Source organism: Copidosoma floridanum, unplaced genomic scaffold (genome assembly GCF_036245765.1).
Source record: "Copidosoma floridanum isolate Cflo_tuat_1 unplaced genomic scaffold, Cflo_Japanese_pri ptg000029l, whole genome shotgun sequence".
In the NCBI taxonomy this organism is placed as follows: domain Eukaryota; kingdom Metazoa; phylum Arthropoda; class Insecta; order Hymenoptera; family Encyrtidae; genus Copidosoma; species Copidosoma floridanum.
Window position 1 is genome coordinate 4383997 of NW_028321906.1, and position 14327 is coordinate 4398323.

Consider the following 14327-nt stretch of genomic DNA (forward strand, 5'->3'; position numbering starts at 1 on the left):
ATGGAAATACTGAAATTGCCTTACAAACTTTTAGGATTAACGGGTGTTTGGAGACCAGAGCATTGGACGACAAAACAACAAAAATTGTTGTGGATCGGTTATTCTTTCACTTTGAATGCTATTCATTGTATGGGTACATTTTTCAGACTCATGTATCTTTTTCATGCAAAGGATTTCGCAGATTTCGTAGACAGAATGTTTTTGATACCTACCACCGTATGTTATTCCACGCATGCACTTCATGTAATTTTAATTCGAAATAAGGTACTCGAAGTGGAAAAAATGTTTATGACAAAATTGTGTACTCCTCGAGACGCCAATGAAACTTTGATCCAAAAAGCATTTGACCGTTATATCAGGTAACCGATTCTTTGTTGGAAAATTAAAGCGTATTTCAGTTGCTATGAGTTCATTGAACTTTTTGTCATTCAATAGGATTATTCAAATTACCTGCAATTCCTTAGCAGTATTTGCTGCTTTGTGTATTACACTACCACCAATTCTAACCTCAGATGAAGAATTCGCGTTACCATTGAAAGTGTGGATTCCGTTTACCATTACTACCAACAAAACTTACGTCATGTTCGTCATTTATGAATTCATCTCTACACTTCTCATAGTACTTTATTTGATAAACATTGGTTGGATTCCTGCTTCTTTTTTGTGTGCTATACCCGCTCAGTTAAAAACTTTGGCACATCGCTGGGACCAACTTCCGCGGTACATCAAAAGATTACGTCAGCTCGAAAAACCTCAGAGTGTCATTAGTGCTTGCGAAAGAAGAACCATAAAAGAAAATGTTCAACACCATGTTTACATTTATAGGTTCATAATGTGGTTTTTCTCCTAAATTATTTATACAGTCGTATAGGTTTTCGTTGAAAAATTTCGTGATTCTGTCTGGATTTAACAATAAATTTTACAAAATATTTTTACAGGTTGGCCACGTGCATGAACGAGACTTTCCACACACATTTGTTACAACAAATTCTCTCGTGCTCGGTTATTTTATCCACGAGTATATACCAATTGGGATCATCACCATCCATGTCAATGGGAATGGTCGTTTGCATCATTCTTTTTATAGGTTTACTCGCAGAATCTTTAATGTATTTTTGGTTCAGCAATGAAGTTTATTTAGCGGTTAGTTTTTACATATATTTTTTAATTACAAAATGTTTACGATTAGAATTTTCTTCTTGCCCATAAATTAGTTCAATATATTATTCAAACTATATTATTACATATAGTTCATTAACAATTAGTTTAAAAAGTACTTACGCTTTGGAACGTAAAATCCATAAACCGTGAATCTAAGAAAAAAAGGATGTAGTCTACAAATTGTTAGGTTCATTCAAATATCCGCTTGAGTAGACTGCAAGCAACCCAAAGTAAATAGAAGCTTACATCTGGTGTAGCATGATATATAAATACACAGTTTTATGAGCTTGGAAAAGTAATATTTTTTGATGAGGAATAAAGATACGTATGGATAAAATTGACACAAAACCATGAAACTCATATTTTTTTCATTACTTATTTCATTTTAATCATTTTAGAGCTACTTTCGTTTGTGATGCATAATATCGAGTAAAATTTATTTGAAGTTGCATGACTTACTCTATATTTCTCCGCACAGTTAAAGCCCTAAATAATTAACTATACTTTATTACTAAACATTGTAATGATTTTAATGCACATCCAACATAACGCAATGATTTTGTTCCACTGTGGAGTATTGAAGACTATTTACTACAGTGGTACCACTGCTTGCCCTAAATACCTCCTCTCTTTTAACAACCGAATTTTATTTATTAGTTTCTGGTACTTTGATAGAACGAGACGTATGTGTTAAAATTATACGTATTACTTTAGGAGAGGGTAAATAATTTTTGAGATGTATAATCTAAGTACTGTTGTAATAATCTTGGGTGAGGCATATTAAATGAGTCCTAGATGTATTCAACAGCTTATAAACAGATTTTTTTTTTTTTTGTAATACATGCTCTAAACTTGTTCATTTACATCGCTCCAAAAATCTGTTTCACAATTACCTATCTAACTGATAAATAAATTACTTTGGCAAAAACCATATAACCTGTATTCTTTCTTATTGAACGTAAAATTAAGTCAAATTAGATGTTACTTTAAATAACTTTCATAACGTCTTAATTCAAGATCTGTTTAAGAATTCAGTAATATAAAAAATACGAAACATGTATAATATATTTTGACTGTTTTAATCACTTAATTTTCTCATTACAACTATTATTTTTTATTCAATTAGAGTGTCGATTTTCAAGATTCTATCTACAACATAGATTGGATTGAACTAAGTTTCTCCACACGCAGAACATTAGTATTAGTCATGATTCGTGCTTCTAGTCCTATTGTAATAAAATGTGGCCCATTGTTACGCTTGACACTCCAGTCTTACATTGTAGTAAGTTTATCTCAAATTGTAATTCTTCCTTTTTCTTAAAATTTAAAATACATATTTAATATACTATGTTACTAGATTCTGAAAAGATCATACTCCATCTATAATTTAATAAGAACAACAAGTTAGGAGGCTCATTATATTTGAAAATCACTTTGGGAAAACGTCTAACAAATCCACTCTTTTAGTTGATGAAGATAATCACAAATTCACTATAAAATATCCAAATAATTATGTCACATATTTAATCTATTGTTCATGTTTCAGAAATAAATGTCAATAACAAATGAAATTACGACAAAAGAGACGGACTTTTAGGTCTACATAAAATTTTTCCACAGTCTTGGATAGGATGGGAAATTTTTTTGATTAGGCCAGTGGATACGAATGAAGTCCAACATTACGAGGCACAGAATAACATGCTATTCAAGAAGAAAAAATGAGCTGTCACCGAGTGGTTTAAAGTATTGTCATAGCTTAAATGTAGCATGTATGTTATGACTTCTTGCTTTTCATGCAGAAATTGGTTATGTAATACTGTATAAATAGCACCAAATTAAATAAACGACTTAAAGTAGTCAAAAGTAGTGGTACTCTGATTCATGAGATTACCATATTCCTACTCGCTGGTCTACAGAATATAAACTGTTAGATCATAGTTGCTACTAATCGAAGCTGTATTCGTTAAGAATAGTCTAGTTAGGAATGTCCATGCCCCAACTGGGGCCCCATGCCACCCCATGACGAAGATGAATTGACTGAATATTTCTTGGAGTCCTACAAACATTGTTTTATTGACATTAAAGTTGAAATAACAAGTTAAAATATTATTACACTGCATTTGATTTCATGTATCCACATTGAGGCATCTTTGAGTATCCTCTTCCTATCTCTCTACTTCCACCTTATTCTTTTTCTCCTTATGCAGTATGTGCTTCTACGGTGCTGCCCTCATTGTTTATAATTTCCTATGTTAAATCTTATAGAGCAAAATAGTTAAAGCTACCGCCGTCGACAGAAGTTCTTCACATTTTCTTAAGAATATATGTGTTAAAGTGACAAGTATGGCGCTAAATGACAGGCGCATAGCGAATGGGTAATGTTTCTCTTTCCCCACGTGTGCGAGTCTTTCGTGCGAGCCTCTAGTACAAAACCCCCTTACAGATGACTTGGTCATCATCTATCCTACTGGGCACTATTTGCATGGAGCAGAGATCGTATCAAGCACAAAGAGGTCCAGACATTGTCCAGAAAAATTCCACTACTCGTCTCAAAAATCGAATAAGTGGCATCTCGGGTACTCATACCATCAAAAAAGCCTAAGAAAAAAAATCACATTTTTAGATGGAATTCGAATCCACAACGACGCTTCGAGTTTTTCCGGATAGGAGGCTCTCACGCTAACCACTACGTCATCAAAGCCACGCAGAATTCAAACCGTACATTATAATAATCATCCATGTATTATTTAACGTTCTTGCTTCCCAACCTCGAGCGCTCACTTAAAATGCAGACGCGAAAAGTATGAAGGTCTTTTATGATGCATTATGACTGTAATGTTGCTAAATATTTTACTAAGATACAATGATTCCAAGAGACAGCTGGGTTGTGCTTGAGACGTTAAATGTGCCCTGCAAATAGTACCTATAGTAGGATGGATGAATGAGTCAACTGAGGGAAACTTTTCACTACTAGGAACCCACACTAAAGACCGGTACGAAAAGAGAAAGAGGAAGAAAAATAGGTGATAGAGATAGGGATAGGATACGTAAAAATTTTTCAATAGGTATATCTAGAATCTAATATTTTTATCAAATTATGAAGGGTATTCAAAAGGTGCTTGTAGTTGGTAATTCCTGGTAATGCAACTTTAACGACTATGCGCTGCAACACTTCTGCCTCAATTCTCAATGGGTTATGATAAATTTGGTCTTTACTGACTCCTTCACATACAGACTTTGTACCCCTTATCATCATTTCGCGCAAAAGTAGCTATCAAATTACTAATATTGATGAAAATGTATTGAGGTAATGATGTCGGTAAGGCAAAAACTTAACACAAAAGTATAATTTTGCATTGCCCATAAAAAATAGAATAAATCGAGACAAGCGTTGAAAATGCAATTACAGAAGCAATGATAATAAAATAACTTGCATGTGTAAATTGAGAAAAGTAAAATCAAATCGAGTAAAAAACAACAATAAAATAAAAATAAGTTTCAACCATTTACGGTGCAGTAGCAGAATGATGGTGGTAATGTCAAAAATACAGAAGCAAATAAGGTACTCGTTTGGAAACCAAAACCGAAATACATATAGAGAATCATAGCCGCAAATGTAGAGATTTTTGAACAAAGTAACGCAGATTGAGCTTATAATCTGTAGAGAGTAATAAACAAAATACAACGTCACAAAAGTGGGCATTTCAAAACAGGATCGTATAGGCAGCGTTAGGAGAGAGAAAAATAGATTTTTAAAAATAGATAAAAACTTACTGGAAAACTTAATTAATTATATTGAGAAACCAGCCTTATTTCTATGACTTGGGAATAATGTAGAGCTAATAAAGTGAAAATGAGATAGAGTCACATTTACAGGAACATAGAAATAGAAACTCAATGATTAAGATTACAAGTCATAATAGTTAAAGACTTGAGCTATAGAACTGCAGAAACAATTATTCAAAAGAAAGAGCAAAAACTAACATACATTAAGCCAGAGAGCTGGTAACGTAGAAAAAAAGTCTCGTACAAAAAAAAATTTTTTAATCACAAAAAAACTGAACAAAAATGCAGCAGTAAGTAAAAATAAGAGGACAAGAAGAAAATATATAGCGTCTAAAAAAATCACAAAAATATGGATGAAATTTTTTAGCAGAGACGTTTAGTAATAGCGATTACAAAGACACGTGCATCAGATGAAAACAAGAAGTACATAAAATATAGGAAGGTAAATAAAGGGGCGAATATACACGCACCAAAAGAGACTTAAAGATGATTCAAATAGTACAATAGATCAAATCAAATAGATAAAAAGTTAAATAAACATTTTATCTTGACGTCTTTACCTCTATTAGTCTGTATTTAAACTTTTATTCTTAATTCTAGCAATATTCCATTCCAAATGTCTAATATTGTGCTCTTACCTTTGTACGTCTATCTTTATACATAACTCTATGTTTCAATTTTCACATTTATAATTATTTGTCTTTGTTTCTAAGTACATCTATATCCTTGGCTCAAAAATGTTATACCCTTTCTTTATAAAACCCTAATATCGGAGGAATAAGGTTCTCAAAGTTATTAAGCAATGAAAATTAATTTAAATTGAAAAACCAAAGTAATTTTGTTTTAAAACCTTGACTTCCAGGATGGTTGTTCAATTGAGAAAAAGGCGTGAAATGGCTCCCAAACATGCTGGATGGCAAACATGAAAGTTATCGTTCATTTGTGCATGCTAAACATACTTACGATCAGTTAACTTATGGTAATTAATGTAATATCTATTCAATTTAACTGATTTTTGTCGTCATGGTTTTAATCTTATCATATTGATTGATGAAAGTTTTCTATCTTAAAATCAAAAAACAATTAATGACGCTTACCGTGTATTTCCAATGAATTAAAAAACAAACATCGAATAAGATAACAAATTTATTTTGTAATAAAAGACATGAACAAAATTAAAAATTAATATTCTGCAAAACAATCGAACACTTTTATTAGAAAAGCAGCCTATTTTTCATAAATTTTTATAAATAGAAAATATAGCTCTACACTGTTGTCGAAGACGCGCCAAGTATTGTACAGCCGTCGAAGAAAATTCAGAAAACATCAATGATTATAGGTGATAGTGTGATAGACATAGTGATAGATGATGCCATGAACTCTGAGAAATATTTTTTTCCAAACCATTAAAAATACAAATAAGCATTTTCGTAGGACAAAAAAGGCAAGCTGTGTGATTTTTGTAAAAAAATGTTTATTCATACTTTTACAATAAAAAATCTTGTCGCCTATACGACCTAATAATAAAATGTTGTAACATTAAGCACTCTATAACAGCTCTTTCTTCAACCATTCATTGGCACAAGGAATCTCATTGTCGTTACAGTCACTAAAAAATCGCATTCTCACCCATACGTTTTAAAAATATTATTCATCATCACGAGTGATAAGGTTTGTTCATCCCTGTTCTCTAGGAGACTCGGAGAAACGCAGGTGTACTCTGGTCAAATAAAGTGGATGCACATACATTTGCATCGAAACAAACCTATGGTATTGCTGTAAAACATTTTCTCAAAACCGTTGCCGCAACGAAACCTTAAGGGCAAACGATTCCAATGTAATTAAATAACAACTAAAAGTGATGTTCTCTCATCATCTCATACAATTCCAGCTGCGGGATCACAAGCTTACCCATCAACGTTCAGTCACGCACTCGTCCAATCGCGTACACTCGTCTATATCCTACTTTGCAAACGCTCGGCTCTTGGCTCGAGAAGACGTTTAGCCTATCATTAATTATTATGCGTGTTTATGCTCTTTTCAACTTTGCCGAATCGCAGGCTGACATCGTATACGCCCAAGTGAAATAAACCTTATGAAAATTGTCCTGCTTACGCAGGCTTTTGTAATAAAAGTTACTGCGTTGCACTGATTGTCAAAAAATTAAAGAAATTCAACCAATGGAAGAAAAAAAAAAAAAAGGTAGTGATACAAACCAATCGTCAACGATGCCAACCATCGATCAGCGAAAGTAACCTCGACAACTAGTAAATGACATAATTAAGCTTAAGAATACAACGATATATTTATATACATACTATCTTACGAGTCTCAGGACTCACGTCACGGTGAAACGATCGAAATGTCAAATGGTTTTTATTTATCCAAAAATGCATACTTCGATGAAATGAACGTAACAATAACGTGCCTATATTACATACTAATCGCACGACGCACCTCTAAGAGAGAAAGAGATTTTCGTTGACCGGCGGATCGTCGAAAATCAATATAACCCGTTCGTACCTCCGCGACCTTTCGCTCTTTCTACTGTAAGTACATACATTCCAAAACGCACGCAAACTCGAACAAACTCGCAGACGGACCAAAATGTGTGTAATACGTTGAATAATATCGTTTCGCATCGGTTGCTCTCCCGAGTTATAACCCGACGCTCCCTAACACTACAACAGCTCTAAATCTACTCGCGTGATAGCATCATTAGTTTCATTTTTTCATCATCAAGATCCTCTATTGTAGCGAAAAAAGTACGCGAGTACAAACTATAAATATCTTAAAGACTTACACGTTATATACCTCATATCTCGCATAATATACGCAAGTCGATATTGAGCTCGCACGTCTCTTTGAGCTTTGAGGACAAAATACTTTTCCACGACAGGTGTCTCGGCGAATTTTGCGCCCAGAATCATATGGCGGTCATCTTGGTTCCAAGCGAAAGGAAAGAGACAAATCGGGAGTTGTACATGGAAGCCAAGAAGGAAAAATCGGCAAAGGTGAGTCAAGAAAAGGTGCATCGCAATCGGCACATCTCACTCGTCGGCTGCAGCAGTGTCGGAGGAGGAGGAGGAGGAGGAGGAGGCCTGTACACGCGTCCCCTCCGTCGTCCCTCAGTGCTGTTGGACGAGGGTGGGCCCGGAGCCGGGGTTCCGCCAGGGATCGGGAATGTCGTAGTGGGCAGGCACGGTGATGAGGGCGTCGTCGGCCGTCCGGCTGGCACTGCAGTTCTGGGGCTTCAGCCGGGTCGTGTTGACGCACTCGATCCCCAATTTTATGAACTCGAGCTTGTAGTTAAAGCCCTGGCTGCTGACGCGTATGATTGTGTGGAGCGGGACTTCCATGTAGGGCAGCTCCTCGGGGGTTTTGTCGAGATAGTAGCCGATTATGCAGCGCAGTATAGCCTGGTGCGAGATCACGAGGACGTTGTTGGCCTGCTGGAGGTCCACGATCACCGGCTCGACGCGCTGCATTGTGTCCACGTAGCTTTCGCCCCAGGGGTACCGGTAGCGCAGTTTGTCCTGGTCCCGCCACGCGAACTCCTGCAATGCCGATCGAGAGATCGGTATGGTTTTTACACTCTTGTTTTGCCTATTTTTGCGCGCGGGGCAGGGGAAAAAAAGAATAGATATCCTGCGGGCTCACCTGAGGATACTGTTCCTGCATCTCCTCGTAGGAGAGACCCTCGCACACCCCGGCGTACAGCTCGTTGAGGGCGGCCACGTGCTCCTGGGGTGCTTCGATGCCTCGGGCCGTAGCTATGGTGCGCCGCAGCCTACTCGTCAGGACTCGCAGCTCCGGGATGTGCATAGAGTTGATTTTGGCAGCGAGAGCCTGCGCGTAGCGCTCACCACGAGCGCTCAGCACGGCGTCACCGCCGATCTTCCCGAGCACGTTGTACTCGCTCTCGCCGTGCTGAAAGAGATTTCAGGGTTATTGTTTTTTCTTTTCATTTATCCAGAAAAGTGGTTCAGAAAGGGACTGTGGATTTGTTTGTTTTTCCGGTACCGATCACCAAACGAAGCAAAGGATGAAAGATAATGTTGGCTTACCCGTGAAAAGTAGAGGGTGTGCGGCTTGAAGGACACGCTGGCTAGGTAGCCGAGGACACTGGTCTCGAGGTGCCCAGTGACCTTGTGGGCCGTGATCCCGATGGTGGCCGTGTCGATGCAAATGCGCGGGTAGCCGGGCTCGTCCATCGGCTGGTAGATCTTCCGGTAGTGGGCGATTTTCAGTCGCAGGTCCTCGGCCGCCTTTTGGGCCTCCATGCCCGCGTAGTCGCTGCTGTGGCGCAGTATTTCGCGGCAATTGGCCTCGAGCTGCGACGCGTCCTCGCAGACGCACTCAATGAAAAGGATGCGATGGCCCAGTTGGGCCGCAAAGTAGTCGTGCACCTCGGCGCGCTGCTTGCGCGTCACCACCGTCGCGTCCAGGATCTACAAATACATTGGCACACGTGAGACTTTGTATGTAGGTATATCGATTTGAAAGAAAAACAAATTCTAAGGATGGCAGTAAAACTGAATAATGAAAAATACACGTACAGCGACGGTGTTGCCGGCAGCGAGCCAGGCCGCGCAGTCGTGCATCGCGTCCTGTTGTGCGAGGGATCGTAGAGCGACGTTGGACTCGTGGTCCGGACGGAAGAGCTCGTGGGACGCGTAGCGCTCGAGCCGCTTCTTCCGGTAGTCGCTCACTCGCATCACTGAAAAAAATAAAAAAATTACTACCGAGTAAAAAAAAAAATACTTTGAAGCTCCTCTTTTAGGGGACGAATATAGCTTTTTTTATCGACTGATGGTAAGTGGGTAGAGCATTTAGGAACTAAATAAATTGCTGCGGACGTTTGACTTTCAAGGTGATATTTCCACAAAAACAAGCCAGGGTCGAGAGATCAATCACATCGTTGCGATTTCCCTAATCGTTGGGAACAATTTATCATGTCGATGACTTTTCCGTTCGATGTATCAATGTCTTGGACCTCTGGCGATTTCACGCTTGCAAAATTTGTTTTTGGCCAAACTTATCAACCTCAATTTTTGTGACGTAACGTTATCCACGCTTTCGGGAATTACATTGCCACTCATTCATACAATATTGAAAAGGCCTCTTTATCAATCGAAGCACGTTCTTTGTGGATCGCAAAATTTAGTCTCGATCAAAAGGAAATAATCAGAGATTGCAACGAAAAAAAAGGCAGTGAGAAGCTGAGCTGTGAATTGCGTAATGCTTTCATAGATCGATGATTACCAATGGCCTTACGTCTTACGTAACGCTAGTAACTGTTACGTGCACGTGTATGTACAACGTAATGAAACGCGTACTCGTATACGTTCAACAGTGGGGGCAACGGACTCGAAGATGGATAAGCAAGTGTCGATCGTTAGTATGTCCCATATGTGGCATTGATGATAACGGCATCGTTTTGAAACAAAAACTACGCGAAAAGACCCAAATCCGTACAAAATGAACATAGTTTCCCAAAAACCGTTCCCATTACCCTTACCACCAGCCAAGTCAAAAATATGTGCATTAGAATACAGGTAAAAACTCACCCTTGGCGGACTCGCCGTTCCAATTGAGCCGTCGAACGAGGCTGTGGGCGAGTTGGCTCTTACCCCTGGCCGGTAGGCCGCAGGTCACTACCACGACACCGGCAAACTTCCGAGGTGGTTTTGCGGCTCCCGCGGCCGGCGTCCTCACAGCCTTCTCCTGAGTAGCTTCTGCTGGAAATAGAAAATCCGGCGGTTAGAGGACAATTGGAATCGAGGCCAGTACGTTTGTGGGCGGGGGAGGGGGGGATAAAACTGTAGTATATATAGGTACCCATTTCATATGCGCTGTACGAGGCGAGTAGAGAGAAAAAGTTTCTAACAAACGGCCAAAGTGATTCCGTCGAAAACATAATATTGTATGGTGAATGCTTCGGGGGTTCTTGTCGACTTGGATGTACATTACAAATACGACTGATGTTATCATACCACGTTTTTTGTAAATCCAGTAGTGGAAAAGTTTTAATGGCGTAATCTTTGGAAATTCATTTTTAATTTTTACCAAGTGCATATTATTTATGTATTAAAATACCATTCAATTTTAATTCTATGCGTCTCGAGATCGTTATCGGTGACGTAGAAACGCTTAATTGTCGCTCGTTACACAATGATTTGTTCGAACACAAAAGATTTTCTAACTATATAAATAAACAACGAATTCGTTATATGTTATTGTATTTTCATGATGCGTTTGTTTTGACAGCTGTGGGTACCGATTTTTTTTTTCGAACGAGCGGATAAAGTATCGCCGATGACTCGTCTTATCAACACTCGACATCTCTTTTTAAATAATTATGGTCCGTTTTCTAATTTCATATCATGATGAAGAAAAGGAAGAATATAACATAGGCATCATCAAAATTCGCGCAAACCATCCCCGGGGAGCCCTGTCACGAGTTCTAGAATCGTCATATAATTGGGCAACGCGAGTGTTCAAATATATCCGTGGTAGAATATATGTATAAATAGGCACAACACACGAGCCACGCAGTCTGATTCCACCTACGCGTTGCTAACACTTTGGTATTTATCTCTCTCGACGATAGAGACACACAGAGATTATTCGAGCTCTCGGCTTCGTTGTCATTTTGGACAGTTCAATACACGAATTTCGAAACAAAATAGCGTTATCTTCCATTCTGTTTTTTCATTAATCTTTCTTATCCCCGAATCATCTGCAAAACAAAGACACGAAGTAAAGAACTTTATGTGCGAGAGTTGATGCAGCACACCTTGTCAACCGTGGAATGAAATTGGCGCTATTCTTAGCTTCCCCGTCACGCAAATAGACAAACCAGCATCGGATATGCGCGCTGTGAAAATTCGACGACCGAAATAGACGTGCATCGTGTCCGTTGGCTTTTCTATTTTCGCGCGGATTTCTAGATAGATTCAAAGAGACACGAGACGAACGAAACAAAATGTTATATATATATGTGCACACGAAATACTTGGCTCGTGTGGAGGTGGACAGATGAGCCGACATTCAGCATCACATGTATATACACACCCGTTGGCTAAAGTCCAGCGAGTTTGCAGGTGAAAATAGAGAATGTCTCTTGTATCGCTCGCGAAAACGAGTGCCACGGGCTTGGGAAAAACAGGTCCATCATCACGTGCGGGAATTAATAGTTCGATCGATGCTTGGAAGCCGGGGATGTGTACAAACGGCGCATACATATTTACTCAGGGACGGTTGATGTTGACGATGACGAGTTGCTATTATTAATGCGTGTGTATACGTACACAGTAGTCTCTAGTTCACCGAGACAATACGGTAACGACCGAAGGGACGTTTTTTTAACTAGGCCTTTTTGCACATTTCGACGTTTAAAGAAGACTTGGTCATTCGAACGATTTTCCCAGAAATGTTCTCTCGTACAGGATGAGTTGTTCCTAGAGACCTATTTGCTACACGTATCAAGTGAACTGTCAAGCGTGCACTGCATGGCTATTTTTGTTCGCACGAAAGAGCAGAGCCGATGAGCACGTGATCGTCACGTAGAGACCGCGAGACGTTGCCCAAACTTGCGATTTCATCGTTACAAGATACCAGAGAGCGCGTTATGCGGAAGAATAGATCGAAACAAGCGAGTCTTGAGTATTTGGGGGGAGGGAGGGGAATGATCGTTATCAGATATCGTTATTTAAAAAAAAAGGCGGTTTTTAATCCCATGTTGGTAGATAAGTTTTTTCGCTTACAAAAGGTATAAAATACGGTCGTCGCGAAAAATTCCCATAAGGCCCTTCAATACAACAAAAAAAAAAAATAGTGGATCACTGCTTACCGATATGGCACATGGTGGACGGTCAACGGCGTAAATATATAATACTGTATGCGGAAAAATTCACTTCCAAAGTACAAACGAGATCAGCAACAACAAAAACAGTCAATTCGTCCACGCGAAGCGCGTTGCAAGTAATACAAGACAAAATCACGAAAACTCCTTGGAAAAACGAACGTGTGACACGTTGCGACGTATGAGCGCCGTGAGGTCCCTTGAAAGAGACATATATGAGCGTTGTGTCTTTACGCAAGTCGATTGCTAACTGCCGGGGCTGCATCAACGGCGAGCCGATTTTATACGTCCAGCGCTCGATCGCCTGCGCGCGCGCGATTCGATGATCGGTTGCGTGTGTGTGTGTGGGGGGGACGAATAAATAAATTTTTACCACTGACGAAGAGCTACTTGTTCACTCACTTCGTGTATATGTTTATCAGGTCTCGTCAATTCTTAAAGCCGATGACGATAATCACTATTTGAATTGAATCACTACTTGAATTTCTTTGTTGGTGTACGCATCCCCGTAGGGTGGACGAGTGCACGTATGAAATTAGATATGCAATAAAGTTTTTAATTGTTACAAAAAATAAATAAATAAAAAACGCGTTGAGATAAATGGCGTTCGGCAACGGAGGTTGCTTTTGAAATTTGAAAGATCGAAGGTTACGCTCGATCGGTTCCATACTTTAAAACCCGATGAATTTCATCCGAGCAGTTGTTTTCGATTCTCCCGATAAAATTATACGCTCGAGGATAATTTGAAATTGTAAGTTATTTCACTCGTTCGATAATGCAAGCGCGCATTGCAATAAATTACCTAGCGCAGACCGAGAAAAATACTCCTAGGGAGCGTCTTACATAACCAGTAAATATGCCCCCCCCCCCTTCGTTTGAACGGTCGAATTTTCCAATGTGAAGAAAAAAAAATACATAAACAATGTCATTAACTGCAGTTGTGTACAATGACGCTCGAAGCGTTAATCGAGCAATTACGCAAACGGCTATACATGTTAGAAAGCTCGCGGGTTGTTTACAAACATCGGTCGCACCGAGCAATTACTTATCAGTCTGTTGACAAATACGATGCGCGAGAAAATCGTTTATGTTGCAATCCCAATGAGCCGAGAGACGCGAAACAATGTATTATCGCAATATCGCGTCCTGACAATAATCGTGGACAACACCATTATGCAGGAAGTATAGGTAGCGCTAAATAATTCCTATGGCCAAAAGAGAACTGACTCACTTCCGTTCGCCGCTGAATCGCATCGTTTTTTGCCTCTGATTAGTTAGTCACCTGCGATTCCACTTTGCGCTCCGAAAAACGTGACTCTGATAATAGACTCGGAGAAAGAAGAAGCTCAACGAGGAGGGGGGGGGGAACAATGGGCCTCGTGCTCCGACTCTTCCATCGTCGAGTGCAGCCAACGGATGTGTACTAGTCGGGGTGTTGCAGACGAGACTTCCTGTTATTGCCATCGGATTAAGTATATACCCCTCGTGAGTGGATAGTATCGCGACGGGTCCG

The 14327-nt window shown here is 39.4% G+C and overlaps 2 protein-coding genes across 7 annotated transcripts in view; one reads left to right on the top strand and one right to left on the bottom strand.

The window, feature by feature from the left end:
- Positions 1–6952, top strand: LOC149373699 (uncharacterized). Its single transcript, XM_089596080.1, has 5 exons — positions 1–133; positions 182–359; positions 436–825; positions 939–1143; positions 6839–6952. Exons 1-5 carry the CDS (start codon positions 1–3, stop codon positions 6950–6952), a joined length of 1020 nt encoding a protein of 339 aa, XP_089452206.1.
- LOC106644728 (6-phosphofructo-2-kinase/fructose-2,6-bisphosphatase) overlaps positions 6402–14327 on the bottom strand; it is a 27442-nt gene continuing 19516 nt past the window's right edge. For 2 of the 6 annotated variants that reach the window (XM_089596129.1, XM_023390843.2), the window contains 5 exons: positions 10518–10688; positions 9507–9667; positions 9015–9398; positions 8608–8877; positions 6402–8504 (listed from right to left, as the gene is read on the bottom strand). In XM_089596129.1, the coding sequence (XP_089452255.1) occupies positions 8076–8504; positions 8608–8877; positions 9015–9398; positions 9507–9667; positions 10518–10688 (1415 nt within the window). In that variant the 3' untranslated portion in view covers positions 6402–8075. Of the gene's footprint in view, positions 8505–8607; positions 8878–9014; positions 9399–9506; positions 9668–10517; positions 10689–12802; positions 13077–14327 lie in introns of those variants that run through there. The other 4 variants (XM_014360379.3, XM_023390846.2, XM_089596128.1 and 1 more) reach the window with 4 other exon arrangements.

Excerpts from the sequence above, each read along its gene's own strand:
- LOC149373699 (XM_089596080.1), top strand. The coding sequence starts at position 1 with ATGGAAATACTGAAATTGCCTTACAAACTTTTAGGATTAACGGGTGTT. Across the intron at positions 134-181 it reads GAATGCTATTCATTGTATGG|ATTTCGTAGACAGAATGTTT; the intron begins GTACATTTTTCA and ends AGGATTTCGCAG. Across the intron at positions 1,144-6,838 it reads GCAATGAAGTTTATTTAGCG|CTGCGGGATCACAAGCTTAC; the intron begins GTTAGTTTTTAC and ends ATACAATTCCAG.